This window comes from Hypanus sabinus, chromosome 13 (genome assembly GCF_030144855.1).
Source record: "Hypanus sabinus isolate sHypSab1 chromosome 13, sHypSab1.hap1, whole genome shotgun sequence".
In the NCBI taxonomy this organism is placed as follows: domain Eukaryota; kingdom Metazoa; phylum Chordata; class Chondrichthyes; order Myliobatiformes; family Dasyatidae; genus Hypanus; species Hypanus sabinus.
This window is the reverse complement of record NC_082718.1, coordinates 44,113,613-44,140,949: the sequence shown is the minus strand read 5'-3', so window position 1 is coordinate 44,140,949 and position 27,337 is coordinate 44,113,613. Positions and strand designations below refer to the sequence as shown.

The 27,337-nt window shown below is 39.2% G+C and overlaps 1 protein-coding gene across 1 annotated transcript in view; it reads right to left on the bottom strand.

Annotated features, from left to right (window-relative positions):
• LOC132404317 (mucin-2-like) overlaps positions 1–27,337 on the bottom strand; it is a 218,692-nt gene that overhangs the window by 104,491 nt on the left and 86,864 nt on the right. Inside the window, exons 3-17 of the mRNA XM_059988489.1 lie at positions 24,283–24,351; positions 22,973–23,201; positions 21,054–21,171; positions 20,001–20,079; positions 19,759–19,850; positions 17,891–18,086; positions 17,659–17,784; positions 15,610–15,730; positions 15,369–15,507; positions 15,141–15,233; positions 14,982–15,054; positions 14,754–14,891; positions 11,274–11,429; positions 4,630–4,724; positions 2,554–2,680 (exon numbers count right to left, since the gene is read on the bottom strand). Coding sequence (XP_059844472.1) covers positions 2,554–2,680; positions 4,630–4,724; positions 11,274–11,429; positions 14,754–14,891; positions 14,982–15,054; positions 15,141–15,233; positions 15,369–15,507; positions 15,610–15,730; positions 17,659–17,784; positions 17,891–18,086; positions 19,759–19,850; positions 20,001–20,079; positions 21,054–21,171; positions 22,973–23,201; positions 24,283–24,351 — 1,851 coding nt within the window. The remainder of the gene's footprint in view (positions 1–2,553; positions 2,681–4,629; positions 4,725–11,273; positions 11,430–14,753; positions 14,892–14,981; positions 15,055–15,140; positions 15,234–15,368; positions 15,508–15,609; positions 15,731–17,658; positions 17,785–17,890; positions 18,087–19,758; positions 19,851–20,000; positions 20,080–21,053; positions 21,172–22,972; positions 23,202–24,282; positions 24,352–27,337) is intronic.

The window sequence follows — 27,337 nt, the reverse complement described above, 5'->3', positions numbered from 1 at the left end:
CATTTTAATTCTTCAAAGATTCAACGGTTTGAAATGTTGAATCTCTGAAGTATTATACTGGAGAGAAATTCTAATGACTTCAAGTAGTTAATCCTATGCAACTGGAATTTAAAAAGACATTAGTAGCAACTTTGTGATATTTTACATCAGAAAATGTTTTGACTTGTTCTGAAATGATACTTCATGCACCGAGTTTTCTTTGCTGTCAATTCACACTAACATGTAGTGAAATCCAGAAATAAAACTATCTGAAGAAACATTCCTGGAGGATTTAACAGCCCGTTTAATGAACAAAGATAAAATCATCTTTACTGGTGTCTCTATATACACAGATTTTATTATCGATAAAAGTTTGTTCATGTATGAAATGGGAAGATGTACAGTATGATAATGGTAAACACGGCTACCACTTCATTCAGAGGAATGGATAACTGGGTAGAAAGGAGACAAATGAATCCACATCAACCTTTAACTAAAGTCTCCATTTGATTTGCAACGGTGCGAATAAGGCATTAAAATTATTATTGAAGTTCAATTAACCAGGTGGAATCAAGGATAAAAGCTTGAAATATAGAAGAATAGGAGTGGATCTGATATCTGGAAATTCTTCCCCCTCCCCCCATAGCATAGCAGAGATCCTCTTAGATCGCGGGTCGGCAACCCGCGGCTCCAGAGCCACATGTGGCTCTTTTACGTCTGTGCTGCGGCTCCCTGTTGCTTTGGGAAATAATTGGTTGTGGCGACCCTTTTCCTGGCACATCCGAACCGACTCACAATTAGATAGCCTACGGGGGTTTGCGAGCACAGAGCTTTGGAGCCTCTGCGCCATGGGGGGCAGGTTGAGGGAGGCTTAAAAGTGAGGCTGAAGATTTCGAATAAAGTTTTTTCCTTCGACTGCAGTTACCGACTCCGTGTCGTAATTTTAGCGCTGCGTGTAGCACACCGCTACATGGTCAGTATTTAATTAAAATGTATTTTATGTTAGTTTGTAAGTTTTTGAAATGTAAATCTAAATTTGAAGATTATGGTGATCTTGGACAATCTAAATAAGACGTTGTGGCGACCCATTTCCTGACACATCCGAACCGGCTCACAATTAGCCAGCGTTCAGGCTAAGGGAGATAGCCTACGGGGGTTTGTGAGTACGTGTCTTTTGCAGCATCCGCGCCCATGGGGGGCGGGTTGAGGGAGGCTTAAAAGCAAGGCTGTTTAGTTCGAATAAAGCTATCTTTGACTGCAGTTTACTGACTGCGTGTAGCAACCGCTACAACGTGTTTTTTATCGCTGGCTGTCCAGAGGGGAGGTGCTGAAACGCTTTGTCGCGTGTCTGGAAGAAGTGAAAACTTTCCTGGGCAGCAAAGGGCTCAGCTTTCCTGAGCTGGAACAGCCAGAGTGGCTGGAAAAGCTACACTTCATGGTAGACATGACAGCGCACCTGAACACGCTGAACACAGCTCTTCAACGGGGTAAGGACGTACAGCCCTGCACATGTTGGAGGATGTTTTGGCATTCGAGCGCAAGTTGACGTTGCTTGCCAGAGATTTACAGAAAGGCACATTGTCTCACTTCCCCAATTTGAGAGAGTTCAAACAATGTCACGACATGATAAATGCGGAGTATTTACATTCTGCAATCATCGCAATGCAAACATCGTTTGGGAAATTCCTCTGTGAGTTCAGAGAGGAAAAAAAAACACATTATCCTTCCCGGTCACTCCCCTAAGCATCGATCCATCCCTACTGAATACGACTGCATTGTCAGGTGTGAGTCAACCTGAACAAGTATGATAAATATTTTAATTGCCTATTATTTTACGTATATTCATGTTTTCATTGTTCAGTGAAATAGTCCTTTTATTTTTCAGGTTGACAGCTGGCTGACGTTATTTTTGGTTTGCTGCTGGCGGCAAATTTAAGTTTGGCGTTTTTCATAAATACAAGAAGGACTCAAATAGACGTTGAGTATTTTACTTAAAAGTAACCTTCAACCCAACGTCTTTTTTTCGGAGTTCAAAATGTTTTTGTTGCATGCAGAAATGTAATTACGTTTTCTCTGCAGGAGTTCATCAATTTCATAAATGCAACACATTATAGTTTGTTTATACATAGCATAAAGGCAAAACAAAACGTTGTATGCAGTGTTATTTCATTTTAAATGTCAAACGGGTTTTGCGGCTCCCAGTGTTTTCTTTTCTGTGGGAAACGGGTCCAAGTGGCTCTTTCAGTGGTAAAGGTTGCTGACCCCTGTCTTAGATAGTCTACAGTTGGTGTGATGGAGACCAACACCCATCAGATCCCAAATCTTGGCCAATTTTTCACATTGACTGAGGCTGTTTTCATTGGACAGTAAAGTGAGTTATAGCTGATGCATTGTCCCTGTGACCTAGATTAGCACTGACTAACTGAAGAAGTCAGAGAGCAATTATTGTATTGGTCAGGCAGATGCAAACAAGTTGGTGCTCAGAACACACTTTGCATTTCATTCAGGTCCATTAATTATAGGTGTATGACAAGCTCATTTCAATTCTTACACGCAACAAATGACAAAACTTACTGCAAATGCCTCTTGTCCAGTTTCTCACGATGACACCATTAGCAGCACACTCACGGACATAGGCTCCCAATGCTGCACACAGGCAGTCATTGATATTCTCACAGGCACAGGTAGCAGCCACACACATCTAAATAAATTTTATAAATTATATTTGTGAGGTTTCTTTGAAAATGCTGTCTGTAATGCAATTATTATATACCCGCAACAGATCTGCTTAATGTCATTTTATAATGCACAATAACAAATCTAGAAAGAATTTTAAAACAAATTACTTATAAACCTTCAATATAGTAGTTTTTTTTTAAATGGAAATCTATTTATTATTCTTGATCATCTCTTTGGCAATGACATGACTGTGTCTCTGTGACTTTCCGTATCCTGAACAGATCACAAGTCAGAACTGAGACCATGAACCAAGTTCTCAATAGATGCCTGCAGCCCTGCAGTAAACCAATTAATCCATCTTGCCAGTCTCCCAAATGCTCGTTCGTTTATATAGGCAGAGCAGAAATCAGGTCTTTGTAAGGTGGGTCTGTAATGTTCAGTAGATCTGATCTCAAACAAGAGAAGATCTGCAGATGGTGGAAATCCAAGCACACACACAAAATGCTGGAGGAACTCAGCAGACCAGGCAGCATCAATGGAAAAAAGTTAAAACAGTCGACATTTCGGGCCGAGACCATTCATCAGACTAAAAAAAAAGATGAGAAATCGGAATAAGAATGTGTGGGGAGGGGAGGAAGATGTACATGGTGGTAGGTGATAGGTGAAACTGTGAGGGTGGAGAGGTAAAATAAAGAGATGGGAAGTTGATTGGCGAAAGAGATACAGGGCTGGAGAAGGGGTAATCTGATAGGAGAGGACAGAAGAAAGAAAAGGGGGAGGAGCACCAGAGGGAGGCGATAGGCAGGAAAAGAGATGAGGTGAGAGGGAAATGGGAATGGGGAATGGTGAAGTTCAAGAAATTGATGTTCATACCATCAGATTGGAGGCTACACGGACAGCAGGTGTTGCTCCTCCAACCTGAGTGTGGCCTTATCAGGATAGTAGAGGAAGCCATGGACTGACATGGTAGAATGGGGGACCACTGGGAGATGCTGACAGAGCGTGTTGCTCGGTGAAGCAGTCTCTCAATCTGCGTCGGGTCTCACCGATATACAGGAGACCACACCAGGAGGACTGAACACAGAATATTGCCCCACAGACTCACAGGTGAAGTGTCGCCTCATCTGAAACGACTGTCTGGAGCCCTGAATGGTAGTGAGGGAGGAGCAGTAGGGATAGGTGTAGCACATGTTCCACTTGCAATGAGAAGTGCCAGGAGGGAGATCAGTGGGAGAGGGACAAATGGACAAGGGAGTTGCGTAAGGAATGATCCCTGCAGAAATTTGATACTTGATGCAGAAAGTAGATTTGATCTTTGTGCAGCAGATCTGGTGAGTTGATTTTCAATCATAAACAGAGACGGATAATGCTTTTACGTAAAGTTTAAAAATTTAGCACTTAAGGCCTCAGGACATTCCAAATTACTTCAGATCAATCATGTGCTGCTGTGCAGAAAATGTGCCGGGAAAGGGTGCTCAATAACTCTCACAAGCTCTATTACAAATGATTAGACTGTCAGATTTAGCATCATTGGTCATAGTCTCTGGATTGGACAGCACAGCAAGTTCTCTTTGGTATCAACACACAAACTCTGAAAGAACTCAGCAGGCCAATCCCAGTGAAAGTTCTCAGCCTCAAACGTCCACTGTTCATTTCCCTCCATAGATGTTACCTGATCTGCTGAGTTCCTCCAGTGTTTTGTGTGTACTGTATTGCTTCAGATTTCTAGTATCTACAGTCTCTCATGTCTCCAAGTACCCTTTTGTTTTCATCAATAGGGTAGGTGTGGCCTTAACTGAAAAGTGGCACCTTGAGCACATTAACTACTCCTTCAGTACCACAGTGAATTATTAAGATTAATGTTAAACCCAGTTTTCTGATCCAAATTCAAACTCACCATCTTCAAATTTAGGTGAAATGCCACCATAGGCTTACAAAAGACAAGTTGTAATGTTTGCTCAGAATTCTTACCTGGTAATATTTTAAGTAATCCACTGTGGAATGGCAACTGGAGAAAGCACCTGCTGGGTCTTTCAACTGAGAGCAATGTAACTTGGCATAGTTTTCTGTAATCAAATTTTATAGAATGATCAACTGAATCCAACACCATGCTTCCAGCAAAAGTTATTGCAGCATTCTTAATTGCAGGGAGACCAACTTTTGAAGAAATGGGGACATCATCCACAAGAAAACATGAATTTACTCGCTCTGAGAGTGAGAACTGGCGGGTTTGCAGAGATGAGCAGAATGGTGAGGATGATGGAGTTTAGCGGGTCCTCATTGAGAAGGTGATAGATGGCAACCACATAGTCCAGGTGTGAGAGCTGAATAAGTTTCTTGGCCTGCTAATGGTAAAGGTTTGGCTGCTGTCTTGTCATGTTGTATTGAACACACAAAGGAACTTTGGCTTAATGTCAGTCATGGTTTGGAAAAAGAGAGTGAAATTGTGGTGTGGAGAAAAGTACGTATTGTAAATGATGGAATAAATTTTAAGGTAGTCCTTTAAAATTAGTAAACTTAAGGAATTTAAGGTGGGGGGATATTTGGGAGGCAGGGCTTAAGGGTCGGCACAACATTGTGGGCTGAAGGGCCTGTACTGTGCTGTACTATTCTATGTTCTATAGTAAAGGACATTTGGAAAATACAACTGCCATTGAAATTTCCAAGGAAGGAGTAAAAGGGTGAAATTTACTAGTTATCAATAAAACTATGTTAATTGCAGTTGCCTGTGGTAAGCAATACTGAAACAATGATTTTCAGTACTAGGAAGAGTTAGGAATTAATTTATAATCAGATTAATTAATGATTTTATCACATTGAGGAAACAGAGAGATTAGTTCCACAAGAACAGTAACCAAAATAGTGAAACAAAGTATATCTAAGATACAGCAAGCACACGTTTAATTCAACATCAAGCAATATTTAGGGTGCATTTCAAAAGTATTGTATGCTTTGCATATAAATATCTCAGCACATCATTTAAAACAAGATCTTAATTTTTAAACTCACTGTAAACTGAATACACACCTTTTTTCAAAATCAAGTTAGAATACAAAAGTCATATTGGTGCATGGTTTTTCTTATTACAACACAGAAGAAGACCATTTGGCCCATCAAGTGTATGATGATTCCTATTAGAGCCATTCTATCAGCTCTGTCCTCACTTGCATTTTTTAGAAATCCTGCACCTTATTCTCTCTCACATGTTCATCAAAATCTATTTTAACAGTTTTTCCATTTATCTACAAAAATGGGTAATTTAGAGAAATCAGTTAATCTTCCAGCACTTATTTAGGATGTGGGAAAATATTGCAACATAATCAGAAAACAAAGCAATCACTGGGAGCAATATTGCAACCTCTGAAGTCCAAGCTCCTCATGGACAACTCCTGTCACTGTGGGATTTTATATCATTACATTTTGTAGTTTATTGTAATATTTTTGTGTTAGTTACAGTGCTTGCGTATATTTCAAATCTATTATAGCTTTACATCTGTGAAGAAATTCTATGTTGTGCTGCACTGAACTTGGCTAATTTTACCCCATCTATACATGTTTGAGCTAAATTCAGATCACCGAGAACAATGAGAAAATATTTTATCTTTTCCATTATACTTCTGCAATTCAACTTTTTGAATTTGTTCAGATTTTAAGAATCTATGGCAGTGCAATCTTTGACGATCAAAGACTCGAAACTTTCAGCCCTTTAGAAAGTTGATTAAACATGTGACACCTGCCTGCCTCTATTACGTGCGCAGATCACCCCCTCCCTCTCCATAATGTAGCACTGCTCCAGCATATGCAAGACCCAAAACAAGCAAGCCATGGGATTAGCTCTATACAGACAAAACAACCTTTGCTCAGGTTAGTAGAAGAATTCAAGTAGGTCATAGGGTTAAGTACAGTTGAGAGAGAACAGAGGAGGAATAGAGAATATAGAAAGATGTGTTGAGAGATGGGGTTTGGGAGGTTAGGTGGTTGAATAGCATGTTCTAAATGGGGACATTGTGAAGTGATTGCATTGAAGAGGAAAATCAGTTATGTCACCAGAATGGAGACTGTAGGTGAGAGTGGATGAGGAAGGGTAGAATGTTGAAGCTGCAGGCAGATTTGTATTATAATTCAGAAGAAATTCAGTGATAGGGCCCCTCAACACTTCCCATATTACATTGGCAATTGGAGATCCAGTCATACAGCCTTGCAAGCAACACAAAATCAGGCCTCTGTTCTTCTATGGTCCCCTTCCTTGTGTGAAGCCCATGCCACTGCGTCAAAGATGCCAAAAACAAATGCTGTATATGTGAAACTGTAAAGTCAAAGTAAATTTATTATCAAAGTACATATATGTACCTTAGATGTTGAGACATATATGCACCTTAAAAAGTGGTTTCATTCACAACCTTGAGATTTATTTTCTTGCAGGCATTTACAGTAGATCAAAGAAATGCAACAGAATCTGTGAAAAACTACACACAAGGATAAACAACCAGCCAATGGGCAAAGGAAGAGAAACTGCAAATAAAAAAACTAAATAAGTAAATAAGTAATATGGAAATACAAGAACAAAACACATAAAATGCTGGAGGAGCTCAGCGGGTCAGGCAGTATCTATGGAAATGAATAAACTGTTGATATTTCACGCCATCACACTTCATCAGGACTGAAAAGGAAGGGGGAGATACCAAATGAAAAGGTGGGGGAGGGGAAGGAGGAATAACTAGAAGGTGATAGGTGAAGCTGTTACATTTTTTAACTCCAGAACATACAAACTAATTAAAAGAAAAACATGGAACTGGGAGATAACTCATGTACATGTAGTTTTGATTTCACTTTAAGTGAGGCACATGCATATGACATGGTGACATGATGATGTATGCCATTCACGTACTTTTACATATAACCAGTATTAATTATTTAAACATCAAGAATGGTTAATCAAACAATATTTCTGATAAATTAAATTCACAAGAGAAGTCAGGTATGTTGGAAAGGTAATGGTCTGGAGAAGAAGGAATCTGATAGGAGAGCAGCACGGACTATGGGAGAAAAGGAAGAGGGAGGGGCACCGGGAGTAGGTGATAGGCAGGTGCGGAGAAGTAGTAAGGTGCCAGAATTGTGAATAGAAGAGGAGAGAAGGGGAGAGAAAAAATTTACTGGAAGGAGAAATCAATTTTCATGCCATCAGGTTGGAGGCTACCTAGACAGAATGAGGTGTTGCACCTCTCCCTTAAGAGTGGCCTTATCATGGCAAAAGAGGAGGCCAAGGACTGATCACACACACATGATTAAAGAGGAACTATATTGTGCTGCCTTGGGTTTGTGATATAAAATGCAAAATGCTCTGGATGCATACATGTCTCTGTTAAAGGCTGCAGAAAGAGTTAAAGAGATAAGAATAAACATGAGAAAGTCTGCAGATGCTGGAAATTCAAAGCAATACACACAAAATGCTGGAGGAACTCAGTGTGTCAAGCAGCATCTATGAAAATGAATAGACAGTCGATGTTTCAGGCCAAGACCCTTCTTCAGGACTGAAAAGAAAGGGGCAAGATGCCAGAATAGAAAAGGTGGGGAGGAGGGGAAGGAATCTAGCTGGAAGGTGATAGGTGAAGCCAGGTGGGTGGGCTGGGGAAGAACAAGACCTGTGAAGCAAACACACTCAATACACTCTTTAGAGAGATCGAAGAGAATGTAGATGACACATAAAAACAAAAAAAAAATGCAAAGTAGAATATTAGTGAAAATTATGCTTAATTTCTGAAAATGTGACATTTTTACAATATTAAAAGGATTGTCAGCGAAGGTGTGATCATGTATGAAAGAATTGGTGGAGATGCTTATAAATATTTGACTAGTTTATAGAGAAGTAATTTAATACCTATTTGAGACAATAATGCTGATTGATTTATCCTGAGGATCTGCAGTTACTGCAGGCTGTATCAGTAAGCTTCAGTCATCGCAAGTAACTGGTGAGGAAGTGCGAGATTTAAAAAGAGCTCCCAATCTATTGACACTTTTCAACAGGCTGCGGCCATAACGATCCATTAGGCCATTAAAGGCTTAAGTAGAGCAATAATTGTGGGAGAGGCCACTGTTGGAATGATCAGGCTTGGTACAAGAGGCTTTCGCGAGAAAAAGCAAAGGCCAAAATAAATTTTTGGTAAGTTTTTATCTTTCATTATTTGTCAGTACATTGCTAATGCAGTGAGAATGAGTCAAGGGTCAGTGGTATATTTTTTGTGTGAGACATGAGAACTTTGGGAGATCTCCAGTCTTCCTGATAATTACATCTGCATGAAGTGCATCGAACTGCTGCTCCTTCAAACTGTTAGGGAACTGAAGCTGCTGCTGGAAGATAATTGGCTCTTACAGGAGAATGAATGAGGAGATGATAGATATGAGCTGAAGGAAGGTAGTCACCTGTAAGTTGAAGGAGGCAGATAGCTGGGTGACTGCCAGGACAGGGAATGGAAATAGGCAGGTAGTACAGAGTACCCCTGTGGCCATTCCCCTCAATAACAAGTCTACTTTTTGGACACTGTTGGGGGGTTGGCCTAGCAGAGAAATGCTACAGCAACCATGTCTGTGACGCTGAGTCTGGCTCTGTGGTTTAGAAGGGAAGGGGAAGAGAAGAGGCGTGCAGAGGTGATGACAGGGGATTCATAGTTGGAGAAGCATATAGGAGATTCTGTGGATGTGAAAGAGATACCGGATGGTATGTTGTCTCCCAGGTGCCAGGGTCTGAGATGTCCTTGACATTTCACAGGGGGAGGGAGAGAAGCTAGAAGTCATGGTAAATATTGGTACCAATGTCATGGGCAGGAAATGGGATAAGGTCCTGAAGAGAGAATATAGGGTGCTGCTAGTTGAAAGCTGAAAAGCAAGACCTCAAGGGTAGTAACCAATAGATTGTTGCTTGTGGCACACGCCAGTGAAGGCAAGAATAAGATGATTTGGCAGATGATTGCGTAGCTGAGGACTTGGTACAGGGGCAGTGTTTCAGATTTCTGGACCATTGGCATCTCTTCTGGGGAAAGTATGACCTGCACAAAAGGCATGGGAACTCGAACCTGAACTCGAGGGAGATTAATATCCTTGTGGACAGGTTTGCTAGAGCTATTTGAGATGTTTAAACTAATTTGGCAGGCAACTGAGAACCAGAGTGACAGGGCAGAGGACGGGGGAGTTGGTATATAAGTAGATGCAGTATGTAGTTTAGAAAATGATAAGAATTTAACTTCCTGTAACATGGTGAAAAATTGAAAAGGGTTATGAATATAGGACTTATATGTGCACAATATACATAATAAGGTTAATGATCTTGTAGTGCAGTTAGAGACTGGCAGATATGATGTTGTGGCTGAAAGATCATAGTTGGGAGTGTAACATCCAAGAATATTCATTGTATTGAAAGGACAGGCAGTAGGCAGACAAGGTAAGGTGGCTCTACTGGTACAAAATGAAATTAGATCTTTAGACAGAGGTGACAAAGGATGGGAAGATGTAGAAGCCTCATGGGTAGAGTTAAAAAACTGCATGAGTAATAAAAAACCCTGAAGACCTCCAAGCAGTTGCCAGGATGTGAGCTACAAATTACAATGGGAGATAGAAAAGTCGTGTAAAAAGGACAATGTTATGGCAATCATGTGGGGATTTCAATATACAGGTAGATTGGGAAAATCAGGTTGGTGCTGGGTCCCAAAAGAAGGAATTTTTAGAATGCTTACATGATAACTTTTTAGAGCCACTTGTGATTGAGCCCATGAAGGAAAAATCAATTCTGTATTACTTATTTCCTATCCATCAAATATAGATTTCCTTTTCAAGAGGACAATGAGTTCCCTCTGGATGCACATGAACACTTAGAAGTGATATCCCCACTAATTACTATCACTTCCAATGCCCCTGACATCCAATTCACCCAATTCCCTGCTCATCTCCAATAATATTCCTACTCTCAACATGCATGGCCTGCCTCCAATTATCTGTTTTGAAAAAAATGGTATAGTCAATATAGTCCATTTGGCACTGCAGATCACTGAAGGATGTTAAGGTGTACTTTAATTGAGATTGATATTTTTCCAAATCTGTCTCAATTTAACAGAGATTGTCTCTGCTTTGCTGTGTTCTTGTGAAGTATTATTCTATTATTCCTATTATTATCATTCCTGTGAAACACTGCAAATAAATAATTCCATAAATGCAGCAAATTATATTCTTGAATTCATGCATTCTCGCTACCACCAACTATGGCAACCTTACATTGATCCAGCAATGTGCATTGGCCTCAGGTTTAGACAGCTCTCCGTACACGTCTAATCTGAATAATTTACATACTGTACCATGAATGAAAAAGTTCAGGTAGTTTTCCACTCTGTGCATTAAATTATATATTGCATTAGTTAAAATTAGACAGCCCAAGCAGGCAGGAAGACCTTTATATTATTAGGTTACATGTTGTTTCTCCAAAGTCAAAGATAAAAGGACATACTTAAGAACAAAGTGTACAGATTTTTGCCTTGGATGTCTTATGATTTATTTTAATAACTTAGAAAATAAAAGCATGCCACAATCTAAAATGGGTATTTAGAAGAAACATTACTATGAGATTTTACCATTTTCTGAGCTGACACAGGGGGATGGTATTGTTGGTTCAAGGCAACGATCTTCTGTCTTCCAGGAATTAGCAAATGTAATAGGTGTGCTCTCCACAATGCCTTGTTCAGATAGAAAGTCATCTTCTGCTTCACCATTGAAAGTGCCACATAAACCTGAAGGAAAAGGACCATACAGGTGAGAAGATAACACAGCTTGTACACTCAATATTCGATTTTTGACCTGATTCAAAAATCATCCAATATCTTGGGTCAATCTATGTGCTGTTTTTTTCTGAATACATTGATGTGTTCATACTGTGATCATTCTGTTGTTAGAGCATACTTTGGAGTTAAGACATATAGGGAACATTGACTTCAGATCTGAATATGGATTGTAGATTGAATTTAAAATGCAGTACAGAGAAGTAAAATGCTAACCAGACAGACTAGGAAACAGGCACTCAACCGACTATAGAGTTGGCCCTCCTTATCCGTGGGGGATTGGTTCCAGGACCCCCCTGCAGATACCGAAATTCACAGATGCCCAAGTCCCTTATTTAACATGTATCAGTGTGGTGGTCTTTAGGACCCAGCGGAACCCCAGACTTGATTTAACATGGGTCCGTGCGGTGGACATTAGGACCTGGCGGCGTAGCTCTGAATCCGCAGTGTTTCTGTTCACGAAAATAATCACGATTGAAAGCAAGGTGGAAGTAATAACGTGATCAGAAAGAGGCGAAACGCCATCAGTCATTGGAAAAGCAGTAGGCTACAGTCAGTCAACGATGGGAACAATTTTAATGGAGAAAGTGAAAGGCCCTGCCCCGATGAAAGCCACAATTATCACTAAGCAACACAGTGGTTTAATTATTGAAATACGTATGTTTCTTAAATGTTTTATATGCATAGAAAGGTAAGATATGTACTATATACTAAGAAAAACATTTGACTAACTGACGCTAAATAATACTGGATGTACCTGTTCCGATTTCAAATCCAACTTAAAGATGGACTCAGGAATGGAACTCATTCATAACCTGGGGACTACCTGTACTTTTAAGACATTTCTAGATTACTTATAATACCTAATACAATGAAAATGCTATGAAAATAGTTGTTATACTGTATAGTTTAAGGAATAATGACAGGAAAAAGTAGTCTGGACATGCTTAAGCAACGAGTGCTGGAGAGAGAATTTCCAGGTTTTCCCGATCCACGGTTGGTTGAATCCACGCATACAGAATCCGTGGATAAGGAGGGCCAACTGTATATCCATGAATCCAACCAACATCCCACTTCATGAATATGACAGTAATTAACACTTGCTTTGGGTATGTTGGTGGGAAGGTCCAGGCATTTGAAACTGTTACATGGAACTCAAAAGAAGCATTATGAGGGAATTGCAATTATCAAAATTGCCCTGTTACCTTGGTTCCTTAACATTTAAAATTGTGCTGTAGTCCCTCTCTCTCGCGCGCATGTGCGTGACTCCAAAAGGCTGTCAGCTTACTTGTGAGTGTGTGTATCAAATAAAAAGACTACTTTATATCTGCCAGCTGCATCTCTCCGGTGACTTTGTTCATGTCACAACAGAATCATAGAATAATACAGCGTGGAAACAGGTCTTTAGGTCCAACACATTCACACTGAACAAGGTGGCCACCTAAGCTAGTCCTACCTTTGATTCATATCCCTCTAGCCCTTCACTATACACATACGTACCCAAACGCCCTTCAAATGTCATTATTGTAACTGCCTCAACTACTTTCTCTTGCAGCTCATTGCATCACCCTCTGTATGAAGAAAATGCCCTTTGGGTCTCTTTTAAATCTTTCCCCTCCCAATGTAAAACTATGGCCTCTCACTTTTGAGTTCCTTTCCCTGGGAAGAAGGCACTGTGCATACACTATATGCACCTCGTGATTTTATACACCTCTACAAGATCACCGCTCAGTCTCCTATGCTCCAAGCAATAAAGTCCTAGCCTGCCCAACCTCCCTTATAACTCAGGCTCTCAAAGTTCAAAGCAAATTAATTGTCAAAGTATTGTACATATATGTCACCACATATAACCCAGAGATTAACCTTTTGGAGGGACATACTCAACAAATCCAATAACGATAATAGAATTAATGAAAGTCTGTACCAACAGGTCGGACAACCAGTGTGCAAAAAAAGCAAACTGCAAATACGAAAGGAAATAATAATAACAATAACTACTGAGAACATGAGATAAAGAATCTTTGAAAGCGAGTCCATTTGTTGTGAGAACAGTTCAGTGATGGGACAAGTGAAGTTATCCGCTCTGTATCAAAGGCCTGATGGTTGAGCAGTTTAAAACTGTTCCTGAACCTGGTGGTGAGTCCTGAGGCTGCAGTACCTGCTTCCTAATGGCAGCAGAAAGAGGAGAGACCATGGATTTTCGCCTTGGAAAGTTTCCAGGGCGCAGGCCTGGGCAGGGTTGTATGGGAGACCGGCAGTTGCCTATGCTGGGAAACTCCCCTCAAGGGAAGGACATAAGGACCCATACAGCTTGGCACTGGTGTCATCACAGAGCAATGTGTGGTTAAGTGTCTTGGTCAAGGACAGAACACACTGCCTTAGCTGAGGCTCGCACTAGCGACCTTCAGATTACTAGACCAATGCCTTAGCCACTTGGCCACACGCCACACAAAGTATTCAATGTGTTAATACCCATTTGTAAGTAAATAGTTAATTATAAATTGAAGGTTGGTAGTCATCTGTTGCAAGTTATTGAGGAATAAGTACTTTCTCTTGTGAATGAAACTTAGTGGAAATGGTTTTGTTATCATGATTATAGAGGCAGGAGACAAGGAGGCACACTCGTGTACAGTCCCATTTATAAGATCCCTCCACTGTCTGTAAGGAGTTTGTACACTCTCCCTGTGACAGAGTGGGTGTTCTCCAGGTGCTCCAGTTTCCTGTCAGATTCCAAAGGCGCACGCCTGCAGTAGTGAGCTCTGTGCATGTTGTTCTGGTGTTGGAAGGGTGGTGATGCTGGTGGTTTGCCGAGCACGTTCCTCACCGATTTGACCTTCTTGTATTTCACCGTAGGTTTTGATGTACACATGGCAAATAAAACTAATGTTACTCTTCTTTTATGAAGGAGCTGAGGCAAGAAGATGGAAGCTGCAGATAAGCTTTAATAGTCCAGAAGCAGAATATGAAAGGAGGATTTTCAATAAGATGCCAATAACAGAGTCTTGCAGCTTGTACAGGGGTTATAATTTGCAGCCAGAGATACATAACTGTGTTTGACCAGCCAATGCAAATAGCATAGAGGATTTGAAAGTTTGTTGTGTACTGTTATAGACTTGTAAGTTTAGTAGTGAGGAAAGAAAGCAGGAGCAGAATGTCTCTGGATGCCATATACAAATCTCATTCAGAGAGAAAAGAAAAGCCTTAACGATAACCACTAATGGAAACTCCCCAGATCTCAGATGTGCCCATGTCCAATTTACTGCATTTTAGCCATACCTCTTGTGGATCCTTTTGCATTCACGGGCAGTGAGATATAAAGCTGCATAAGAGGTGCTATCTGCACTTGCATCTTCAGTCCAAATGCTGTTGCAACTTGAATGTACATAGAAGACTGCTGAAATATTATTATTTCACCTGTTTAAAGAGAAAAATCAATGCTTCAGCTCAACTTTTTAAATGAAACATTTTGGGCACCTTTATAGAAGAAAAGGTGGTCATCTTTACCTGTTTTCACTGGAATTCCAAGTGCTTGCCCATTAGAATATACCTTGCCATCATTACTGAACACGTAAGACATCTATAAGAGAATTATGCATGTGTATCGTTATACAAGTGGACTGAAATAAAATGCAAACAAAACAAACACGTTTGACAAATTCTCACTTGATTTGTAGCTAGCGTCACACGCTGTAAACAAGTCTGTTTAAAAGCTGCTTGACACTGGCGAATCTCAACCGTGATGGTCCAACTGTCGGTCTGTTTCAGGTGGGGAACAAAGTTAATGAACTAGAATTTTAAAATTGAGAATTCTAGAAGAGATATGATTATGTTTAGCATTATAAGATAATAAACTTATTTCAAGATAGTTAAGATTAATACAATCTCACATACAACCACAGCATAGTATGAACAATCTCCAGTTATACTATAGTATCTGTTGTCAAATGTTGTAAAATAAGTTGCTTCTTCAATTGCACATGTGCCAGGACAACTACGAGAAGAGCATGACCAGCTTCCACTTTTGCAAATGCTGCAAAGAGACGATAGATCAACAATAAAAATAATGAATGTTGTGAGAAAAATAACAGAAATTACAGCTGTACAAAAATCTTCTATAATCATTAAATCATACCATGACTGGCAAGTTGTATTCTTGATGTCTCCTGATTGATAAAGCCGTCCACCATACTCACAAGGACACTCACCTTTGACGATACATCTGTTAGTACCCCTTATGTTATCAAGAAGATGGCCTTAAAATAGAAATATTTATGAGCACTATTTTACACTAAGATAAAGTACATAGGTTTCATTTAAAGTGACAGAATTTATTATAGATCTATTCTGGCTTTATTTTAACATAGGTAATTTTGAAAATGAAATATTGTTCTTGTAAGTGCTATCTATTGAAAATAAACAAAGTCAGACAAATTAGTGCAAAAATTAGTGCCAATCTTTAAAGTTCAAAGTTCACAGTAAATGTATTATCAAAAAACATATGTCACCACATACATCTCCGAGATTGATTTTCTTGTGGGCATACTCAATAAATCCATAGGTTAATAATCATAATAGAATCAATGAAAGGCCCCCATAAAACTTGGATGTTCAACCAGTTGGCAAGATTGGTTGAACGTCCAGTAAAATTGACAATGAAATTTTATCAGCAGAGTAATTGAAAACAATGTGCTTATTGTGTATGTAAGTAATATTTACAGCCTGAATCACCAGGCAAGTATGACGTAACGCACTTTGGGAAGTCAAGTTCTAGTATGACACAAAAAGTAAATGCCAGAGTATTTAGGGGGCGAATGTAAATTGATACCATGCAGTGCAAGTCCACAACTCCCTGAAAATGGCATCACAGCTTGATCTCAGCTGCATCTGTTCTCAGGATAAGGCTTTCCATTATAGGACATCAGAGATGACCCCCTTCTTCAAAGAATGGAGTTTCCCTTCCTCTTTCGTTGATCCTGCCCTCACTCACACTGCTCCATTTCCCAGACATCCACACTCACCCTATCTTTCCACCGCCTTAACAAGGATAGAGTTCCTCTTGTCCACACCTACCATCCTATGAATCTCCACATCCAACACGTCATTCTCTGCAACCTCGGTTATCTTCAGTGGGATCCTACCTCCAAACCCATCTTTACCTCCAGTAGCCCCCTCCCTGAACTCCGATTTCACCAGGAATCACTCCCTCCATGATTCCCTGTGCATTCATTCCTCCCCAGTAGTCTCCCTCCTGGTATATATCCATGCAAGTGACAGAAATGCTTTACCTGCCATTCACCTCCTCCCTCTTCTCAATTCAACACACCAAACAGTCCGTCCAGTAGGCAATACTTCACCTGTGAATCGGTTATCTATTGTATCTGGTGCTCCTGATGTGGCCTCCTCTACATTAATGAGACCTGACATAAATTGGCAGATTGCTCTGTTGGGCACCTCCACTCCACCCACCAAAAGCAGAATTTCCCAGAGGCCAACCATTTTAGATCTTCTCTCCATTCTTGTTCCACCATGCCAGTTCATGGCCTCCTCTTTTGCCACAATGAGGCCACTCCATGAGGGTCTATGGTCATACTCTGTCCATATCAGATAAGGTCAACACATTTCCTTCCCAAAAGGACATTTGTAAACCAGCAAGTCTTACAGTAATCTGTCTGTCTTATGGACACAATCACAAATACCAACATCCAAGATTTTTATTATGAATATAATTTTCCCTTCTTAATGAGGAGATTTGAACTCTCAATTCCAGATCAACAACCTCGCACCTCTAAATAAAACTCTAGCAATAGAACCAATGTGCCTCCTTATTTTCTGTCCAAGTAGGCCCTGGCAATGATGTACTGTTCCAGTAAACTTGAAGACACTAGTTGAGAAATCATCTGATATTATATCAACATACATGTTGCTGTGTATCTGAAGGTTTTCCATACTTCGACTTACATTGGCACTAACTTCTCTTTCATTAATTGTTCCTTTGGATTTTAGATTCCTACTTTGAACTGAAAACATTTGGTTTCACGCCATCAATTCCCTTCCCTATTTTTTGAGCTGTTGACCTCCCTCCAATCTAAGCAAGTTTAGATTTCTTAGACTCTTCCAAAATAAAAAAAAGGGTAAAATAAACAGGCAATATAATATCAGAAAAATAATATAATTATCTCACCTTCTGGACAGACACATGTACTCACACACTGATCGCATTGCCATTGAGGATCTGGATCAGTACAAGTTGGAATGCAGGCAGAACCACACTCCTGATAAATCTGATTTCTCGGACATGTGGGCAGTGCTGAAAAGGGAAAGTTGCTATTTTTATCTCTTCTATCATATAAAATGCCATTGAGTTATAAAATATCACCACACCCAGTCAAAACTGCTGGTTGAAAAATACTTACAACACTTTGTCTCATTCCTCCAAGTCCTCCACTTTGCGCCTTTTCCTTTATTACATTGTCGTACTACTTCTTCAAAAGAATCACATTGGCAGTTTGTTTTTTCACAGCTGCAGACATCTGCCTGACACATCTTGAGGTAATCTTGTGAGTAGTTCTCAACACAAGATGTGAAGACTGATCTAATTGGCAGACATTCCTAAGGATGAAAAATAAGAATGAAAGAAATAATGTTAATAAAACAAAATCCAATTGATTTTTCAAGTGTTGCGTATTTAATATTTCAGCAATATTTGAGAAATGCTGCATGATTAAACATTCTCTGTTTAAATAATTTATCATGGGTTATCTGTAAAAGTACATGCATGGCATATGTTATCATGCCACCACCTCATACATGCGCATCTCACTGATGTAAAGAACAAGCCAAGACCTGTTCTCCTGAGCTCCCGTCTTTTTCTTGCAATTGTTTCTATGTTTTGGAGTTACCAAGGTTTCATGGCAGATTCCAGCAAGCTAAGTGTCCACCTGTTCTTAATATCTAATAATGTGAAGGAGAGAATTCATTTTCAGAGCATTGTCTGGTCAATCATCTGTGGGGGGAATTAGATCAAAACACTTACTGGGTGCAAGTGATGCTGGTAAGATGAGGTGTTGTGTCGAGGTGAGAGTACAGTAATTTCTTCTGACTTGGGGTGTTAATGTGGATAGTAAGGTTTTGAGCTTCTACAGCCATGATCACACTTGGCAGAGTGCCAAATGTCAGAGTGAAGAGGGAGCTGTGAAACTCTGCAAATGAGGGCAGCCTGCACTAATGCAGACAAGACAAGACCCAAGTTCCAGTACCCCTCTCCCCTGCCCCAACATACTCATGAAATGAGGTCATGCTACCAAGTGATGATGTAAACTTGGGCAGGCATGAGAGCAGCATGGCTGAGCACAATTCTGCTATATACGATGGAACTGCTCACCCTGGAAATCCTGGTCATTAGATCTCAACGTGTTTAAATATTTCCCCACAGCACTTTCCTTGCGCAATGTTCAAACTAAGAATTCGAACATAACTGCAAGGTCATATTGTGAATATCTAGCACAACTAAGTCAGAATGCAAGAACAATATATTCTGCTCCAGTTGTTGGCCCCAAGACAGAGGTAGCAGAGAACTCCAAGTGTGATAGAGGGGAGATCTTCCGAAAGTAAAGTTCATATCATCACTTGATAATCAGCCGGACATTAGCATTACACAAGCAGGCAGTTGTTTATTTTCCTATCTATCTTGCTTCTAGCAGCAATGGTGCAAAACTTGTGCAAAAATGGTGATAGCCCAGCACAAAACATTGGGCATTTCTACAAATAGGTGGTGCCAAGTTCTGGTGTAAGTTCTAAATGTGTTGGTCACTCAAAGGAGGTGGTTTCCCCAAAGTGAGCATCTCATGATTGCTTCAAATGCCAAATAACAGGGCCTGCTGCTAACTCTGTACCAAACTAGACCCAGAATGGCAACCATTACTCAATTCATCTCAATGGAGAAGGTGATCTGCAAGATCTGCAAGTGACACTAAACATGAAGTAACACTTAATTTTTAAAAAATAAATTTTAATGTTGAAGTAAATGCAAAAATACTTAATTGTTTGATTAATTTTAATAGTTTTGGAATACTCATTTCTAAATTATCTTTTTTTTTAAAACAGATCAGACAAATGGTTTAACCAGAGAATGTAACTGCCAGGTGTCGAAGTATTTTCCAACTGTTCAGAGGTCAGTAGGCAAGGAGAGAAATGACAGGTACATGCTAGTGTTGGTAATAGTGACACATGTACAACTGACCATAATGTCTGTTGTTTAAATCGTTACTTGTTATAAACTTACAGAGCTTTCATTACATGTTGACTCTGAAGGCATGGTGCTGTAACATACATGGCCCAGAACATCCAATTTATTGTTGTCCAAAAATGTCAAATCTAGATTTTCAAAAAAAATGAAGTCATGTTTTTAAAACATACCAACCAAAATAGTCAGCAATTATATTGAGATTGTTAGATTACAATTTGGAGAATTATATCACTAAAAGCACTTTAGCGAAAAAGGTGATCATTTTTAATAGGTTTTACCATAAACAGAGCTGCCATTTTTGTCAAACTTCCCACAAAGACCACACAATTGTTCTTGATATTTCTCATCAACATTTATCTAGAAATGAAAGTAAATTCATATTGTTAGACAGATGTTTGAAGCAGCATGGTTTGACATTTGCAAATTGTATTTCCATCTCTGAAGTCCTTATTTCTATCAGGTTGACAATCTTAATCAATCAGATATAAATAGGTTGATTGATAAAGGAGTGGAAAATACGGCAAATTGAATGATTTCTGAACTTCAATCCAGACAGTAAGAGCTCTGATTTCCATTTTAGTTTGATCTGGGAATACTTGATGGTAATGATCAAAATAGAACTATGTTTTACTTCCCAGGTCAGAAACAAAAGCATTTTAATAGATGTACAAAGACATTCTAAGCTGAGACATAAAAGTTTCCCCATTTCAAGATGAATTAGCCTTCACGTGTTCTGTGTCTGAAACTTCCCAGGCATTATAATGTACTCCCTTCTTCGAGCAGTAAAACTGTTTATCACACTACTCAACTGGAAATAGTCAATGAGTCTGGATGGAAGTCACAAACAATAAACACCAAAACTCAGTTATATTAATCAACAGGACAGATTTAGACAATATCTACTGTATTTAGCACTTTGGTCTCTAAAATAGAGCAGCCTTCTCAAAGGTTGAACCAGCACACACTTGGATGCACCTAAGAGATCTGACTAAGAAATGCAGCCAAATTATCTGTAACTTCATTCAAAACCTGTTAACCAGAATCAATCCAGACTATAAACATATTTTGTATTTAGAATGTAATAATAAACTGACTCCTTCCCCTTTCATTTCCAATCCTGATGAAGGATCTTGGCCCAAACTGCCGGCTGTTTGCTACCTGACCTGCTGAGTTCCTCCAGCATTTTGTGTGTGTTGCCATGTAATAATCTGTCTTTTTGATCAAAAGAAAGCAATTGTTCTTCAATTGAAGATCCCAATATTTGTCACTGGATAAATAAACATTAAAAACAACTAAAAATAGGAAAGAAAATATTAACTAAAGCACCTTACCCATAATGCATCATCGCCATTCCAGTTTACTGAAATAGTATGCTTCCTGTTTGAAAGTCTGGTGTTAACTCCATGTTTATGGATGCTAATTACTTTATTGTTATATGGCAGGCTTACTCTAGGGGAAAAAAGTAATGTTGAATGAAATTGTTACTTTAAGATAAAACAGGACGATACACATCTCAAACTTGGATGATTAAAGATGTCTTCAGATTGCCTAAAAACCAGAGCACATCAGCACAACTCAACACTTCAGCATTGCCATGACATCAAGTGTAATTCTGGCCAGTTAAGAGCAGCAGATTTCTTTCTCTGAAGAACATCAACAAACCAGATGAACAGAACGGATAAGATACAAGAATTCTGCTGAGGCTTAAATTTTTATTTGAGCAGGTGCTGTTTGAATAAATATTATATCATGAAGTATAACTAATTTTGTTAGGGGCTTCATCAAATTAAATGGGAAATTAGTCCTGCCAAAAGGTTTCAGCCCAAAACGTCAACTGTACTTTTTTCCATAGATGCAACCTGGCCTGCTGAGTTCCTCCAGCATTTTCTGTGCGTTGCTTGGATTTCCAGCATCTGCAGACCTTCTTTTGTTTGCAATTAGTGATACACTGATCACTTGTCTAAAGGCACTTAAGTGATTTTTATAAAAGATATTTCTATATAATATTTGATTCATATTAAGCTTGCATCTTATCCATTATGTTTGTCAAAATGGATAAATTATGTAATTAAGATAAACAATAATAAAAATTGAGAATAGACAAGTCAGAGGAAATCCGGGATGGCACAATAGTGTAGTGGTTAGCACAACACTTTCTAGCGCCAGCGACCTGTGTTCATTTCCCATCGATGTCTGGAAGGAGTTTGTACATTCTCCCCTTGATCATGTGGGTTTCCTCAGGTGCTCCAGTTTCCTCCCACAGTCCAAAGATATATTGGTTGGTAGGTTAGACATTGTAAATTGTCCCGTGATTAGGCTAGGGTTAAATTAGGTGTTGCTGAGAGTCATGAGATGAAGGGCTGGAAGGCCTATTCCATGCTGTATCACCATAGACTAAATTTTAAAGTAAACAGAAGAACAAAAAAGAGGACAAATTGATTTACCAGGGCATTGAGACATGAATACAGGATTGGTTAAGGGATATTGTTGAAGTTGCAGTTTAGACTAATGAATAGTATGGTGATGTTCCCAAAGAATTGGTGGTAAAGTGGCTTGTTTGATTTGAACTCAAGAACTGGAGAAATAGGCAGATATATAACAGATGAAATTTAATGCATTGAAGTGTGGTGTGGTACATTTTAGTGGAAACAATGAAAAAGGCAATAGAAGCTAAAAGGTAAAATTTTAAAGGGAGTGAAAAGACAGATACACTGGGGTAGAGTATATGCACACCAGTCTGCTGCAAGCATTGGTGAAAGGCTTTTAAATATGTGGAGCCCTTGATTTTATGAAGAGAATAATGTACAACAGAGCAGGGAATATTAAGAGGTTTTGAAAACTACAAATGATTTTGATAGAATAAGCAAGGAGAAACTGTTTCCATGAAGGAAGTGAGTGGCAGAAGATGAGACGGCATGAGAAAATGTTTCTCACATCATAGGCTGTGAACAGGAATATAGTGAAAAATGATGAAAGCGGAATGGTTAAGAGCATTCGAAACCAATTGAAGCAAGAGCTAGTAGATCTATGTAGGAAGAGCAGGGGAGTGCCATTAATTCAATAGCTCTGACGAAAGCTGGTGGACGGAGATGCTGGTTCTGTTTTATAACTTTATGATCCTTTTCCCCCAGAAAACAAATTTAATATAACCACTTAAGCAAGTGGGTTGAAATAGGTAATGGCTAGTTGGTAAATGAGTTAGAGAACAGCAAAACACAGTCATTTAAAAACAGATGCCAACAAAACTTACGATACATCTTGTACGGCGATTGTTGCATTCACTATAAGAACACTGACACCTTCTATCTGGATGAATACATGATCCAAGTTACCAGCAGGCCCTCGGCGGATTTGGATGTTAAAATCTTCCGTGCCACCCTTGCAATGGCGACTCAGAATGTAGTTGCAGGTTGACTTAAAATAGTAAAATGAGTTATCAAAGGTCCTGAATGCTCCACTTCCCCAAGTGCTGCAAAGCCCTGAATAAAGGTTGGAACAGAGAGATGATGAGTGAGGGAAATGGCCTTGTATCTGTTCCATCTTTGTTGAGAAAGTCCAGAGAGAGCAGAGTACCTCAATACTGTAGTGAAGGAATCAGTTGCTAAGCTTAACATGTGAATGATTTTGCTAGTAGTCACACTAGACAACTGGGGTGATAGCTCTGGTTAATCATCCTACTAGATTTATAGTGCAATGTCACCACCAGATGGACTTTCCCCTCCCCTCACGGCACGACTTTGTTTCTCTTGTTTGGATTTGGGACTACAAAGTGTTCTGCAATTCCTGCCCACTCCTGTGCTTCCACCAACACCACTCCCCCTCTCATCTCAGCACCCTGTCACTCTTGGTAATGCAGGAATTTAAATAATTGTTGTGTTGTGTTAAACTCAAAAACTTCTACAGATGTACATGGAGAGCATTCTGACAGGCTGCATCACTGTCTGATATAGGAGTGGGTGAGTGGGGGCTATTGCACAGGACCAAAAGAAGCTACAGAAAGTTGTACAATTAGTCAGCTCCATTTTGGGAACTACCCTCCAGAGTATCCAAGACACCTTCAAGGAGCAGTGCCTCAGAAAGAGGGTGTCCATTAATAAGGACCCCCATCACCCAGGACAGGCCCTCTTCTCATTGCTACTGTCGGAAAGGAGCTACAGAAGCCCAAAGGCACACACTCAGCAATTCAAGAACATCTTCTTCCCCTCTGCCACCCAATTCCTAAATTGACACTGAACTCATGAATACTAACTCATGTTTTTTTAATATTATTTCTGTTTTGCTCAGTTTGTAATTTAACTATTTAATATACATATATACTTACTGTAATTGACATTTATTTTTCTCTATATTGTCGTTAATTGCAGTGTACTGCTGACACTAAATTAACAAATTCCATGACTTATGCTGGTGATATTAAACCTGGTTCTGGGAGGTTTAGACACACAAACATACCAGTTTCTCAGTGAGGAAAAACACACCATTTCCAAGCAATAACAAACATTATACTATTCTTCTTTGTAAAAAAGGTTCATACATCTGAGGTGACAAATGTGTATTTACCTTTGTCTCTGGCTGTTGATGTTTGCTCCAAAGATCTAATAAATACTTCTGAAGATAAACCTTCCAAACCTGGTTCAAAAAGTAAGATTAGATTTGGCTTAGTTTAAGAATCATAGTGTTGTTGAATACAGACATTCATCTGCTGCTAAGCTGCCTCTTTGACCAAACCCTTGGTTACTTTCCCAATGTCCATTGACCAATTTTATCTGATGGCATTCCTATGAAAAGCTTCAGAACATACTATTATGTGAAATACATTATAGAAAAGCTTTTTAATTTTCCTGTGAATATCTGGAAATGAAACACACCATCATACAATTTTCTATGATACAAAGTGGTATCTCAGGCTCTCAAGATTCTTAGACACGATAAAAAGACACAAAACAGAAGGGATAAATGAATTAATATTTTATTGTTCACATATTAGCACTTTGAGATTTAGAGAGTTTAATTTTGAATCTTGACAGTTTATAATGAGTATATAATGAGTGCAGTGAACAGAAGGGATCAGGTCAATGTTGCAGACCCGTATTTCCAAAAGGAGTTCAATAAAATGCTGCATAAAATACATCCATAAAATAAGGTTACATGGAGTTAGTTTGTGTTATCTATAGTTTATACTCGTATATTCTATTTACCAACAATGTAATCCCAATTTCTCTGTACTATTATTATGTCTATGTATTTGAAAATTAATAAAAAGATTTAAAAAGAAAGAAAAAAGGAGTAATGTGTTAGTATAGATAGAGGATTGGTTAACCAATATAAGTTAGAGAGTTGGCAGAAATAGGTATTTCTCTGGTTGGCAGTACTGTTGGGCAAACAACTATTCATAATATGCATTGGAAGAGGGGACAACGTGTAATATATCTAAATTCTCTGCTGACACTAAACTGAGTGGAAAAACAAATTGTGCAGAGGATGTGGAGAGTCTGCAGAGAGATGTTGATAGGCTAGGTGCGTGGGCAAGGGTCCGGCAGTTGGTAGATCCACTTCAGAAGGAAAAAAATAAAAGTCACATTATTACTGAAATGGTGAAAGATTGCAGCATGCTGTTGTGCAGAAGGACTTGGGAGTGCTGTGAATGAATCACAGAAACTTGGCTTGCAGGTGCCACAGGTTATCAAGAAGGCAAATGGAATGCTTGCTTCATTGTTAGGGGGATGGAATTTAAGAGCAGGGAGGTTATGCTACAACTGTACAGGGTACTGGTGAGGTCACACCTGCTGTACTGCATGCATCTCTGGTCTCCTTACTTGAAAAAGGATAAACTGGCTATTGAGGCAGTGAGGAAGTTCACCACGTTGATTCCAGAGATGAGGGGATTAGCCTACAAGGAGAGATTAAGTCACCTAGGACCATACTTGCTGGAATTCAGAAGCATTAGTTAAATAGATAGATACTTTATTGATCCCAAAGGAAATTACAGTGTCACAGTAGCATTACAAGTGCACAGATATAAATATTAGAGAAGTAAAAAGAACAAAAATAATGTTACCGTAGAAAGTATCTTATAGGTAGCATATAAAATAATGAATGGGATAGAGAAATTAGAGGTGGCTAAGTTGCTTCCACTAGAGCTAGGGGACATCATTTTAAATTCTGGGAATAAGTTTAGGATGGAGATGAGGAGAATCTGTATTTGCCAGAGAATAATAAATCTGTGGAATTCTCCTCCCAGCGAAGTAGTAGAGGCTCAATCATTAAATATACTTAAAACACAGTGAGATGGATTTTTAAATAGCAGGGTTATGCAGCAAAGGCAGGCCGGTGGGGCTAAGTCCACTGCCCAATAAGCCATGATTTCATTGAATAGTGGAGCAGGCTCGACAGGCCGGATGACCCAGTCCTGCTCCTATGCTTACGTGCAGCATACATGGTGTGGGCTGGAAATAATGGGAACAAATACTTCAGCTATTAGGTTTCAAAGGGATAGATGGTGAAGTCAATAAGGCTGTCAAGCAATTTCAGCATGGCATAGCTCCTGACAATCTGCTATACTGAAGCACAGAGTTTTACCCTCTAGAAATGCAAGTGACTTATACCTCAAAACATAGGAATCTTCAATTAAGGAAGCTTCACTGAATGATGAAAACAGCATCCCTCCATATACCGCTATAAAATGTCAAGCTACAGTTAAAATATGTTGTTGGTTAAAATTTCATTCTGGAAAAGTCATAGCAGTTCATTTCAGAATGACATTTCTGTTTGTCAGTATATCTGGTGAGTTGTTGAAGTGGAGAGGTAGCCTTCAGTGGAAGCAAACTTGTGGTAAATGCACTCTTCTAACATGGCTTTCAGCCTTTCAGCCATGGCTTGAGACAAAGCTCAAGCCTTTCAGATGTGATAGATGCCGCTCTCCACTTTTTTCTGTTCACCAGTAATGGCTGGTGTTAAATAGAAATAAGCTTATTCTTGAATATGAAGTTAACATTGAGCAGTGTACTCATAAATGATGGGCTATCTTCAGCCTTGAGAAAACATTGCTTCCGGTTGCATTGTCTAAGTGACTGTTCAGGTATAAAGTTCATTTTTTCATATTTGAGAGAGATGGGATGAAATGTATATGCATGAAGGACACTCAGATGTTGCAATGGTATTCTCTAGGGAGCAGATCTTACACATTTTTAAGTAAAACTGCATAATTATTCAAACAAATGGTATCTATTGTTAGCAGAGAATTAGGCAACATAATTATTATGGGATTATTCCAACAAATAATCAGCTATGTCAGAATATATTGAAGAAGCACCTGTGTAAACATCCATGTTGCATGCTGCCAAGATGGTGAGAAATTAGATTAATTTTGTAATATTTAACCTTTCACTCAAATTTATCTCAGGCGAAATGGTTACAGAACCTATTGGAATGTTTATCCTGAAAAGATAGTGATAACTGATTAAGAATGATATGTGTAGTCCAGACACCTGTACTGAAGATTGTGCCGAGAAGAATCGCAAAGCTGTTGATAGGACTAGAAATCTTTGTTCAGTGAGGCAAGACCCGATAGGCTAGTGCTGTTTTCTCTGGCAAATAAGATACTTTTTGTTAAGGT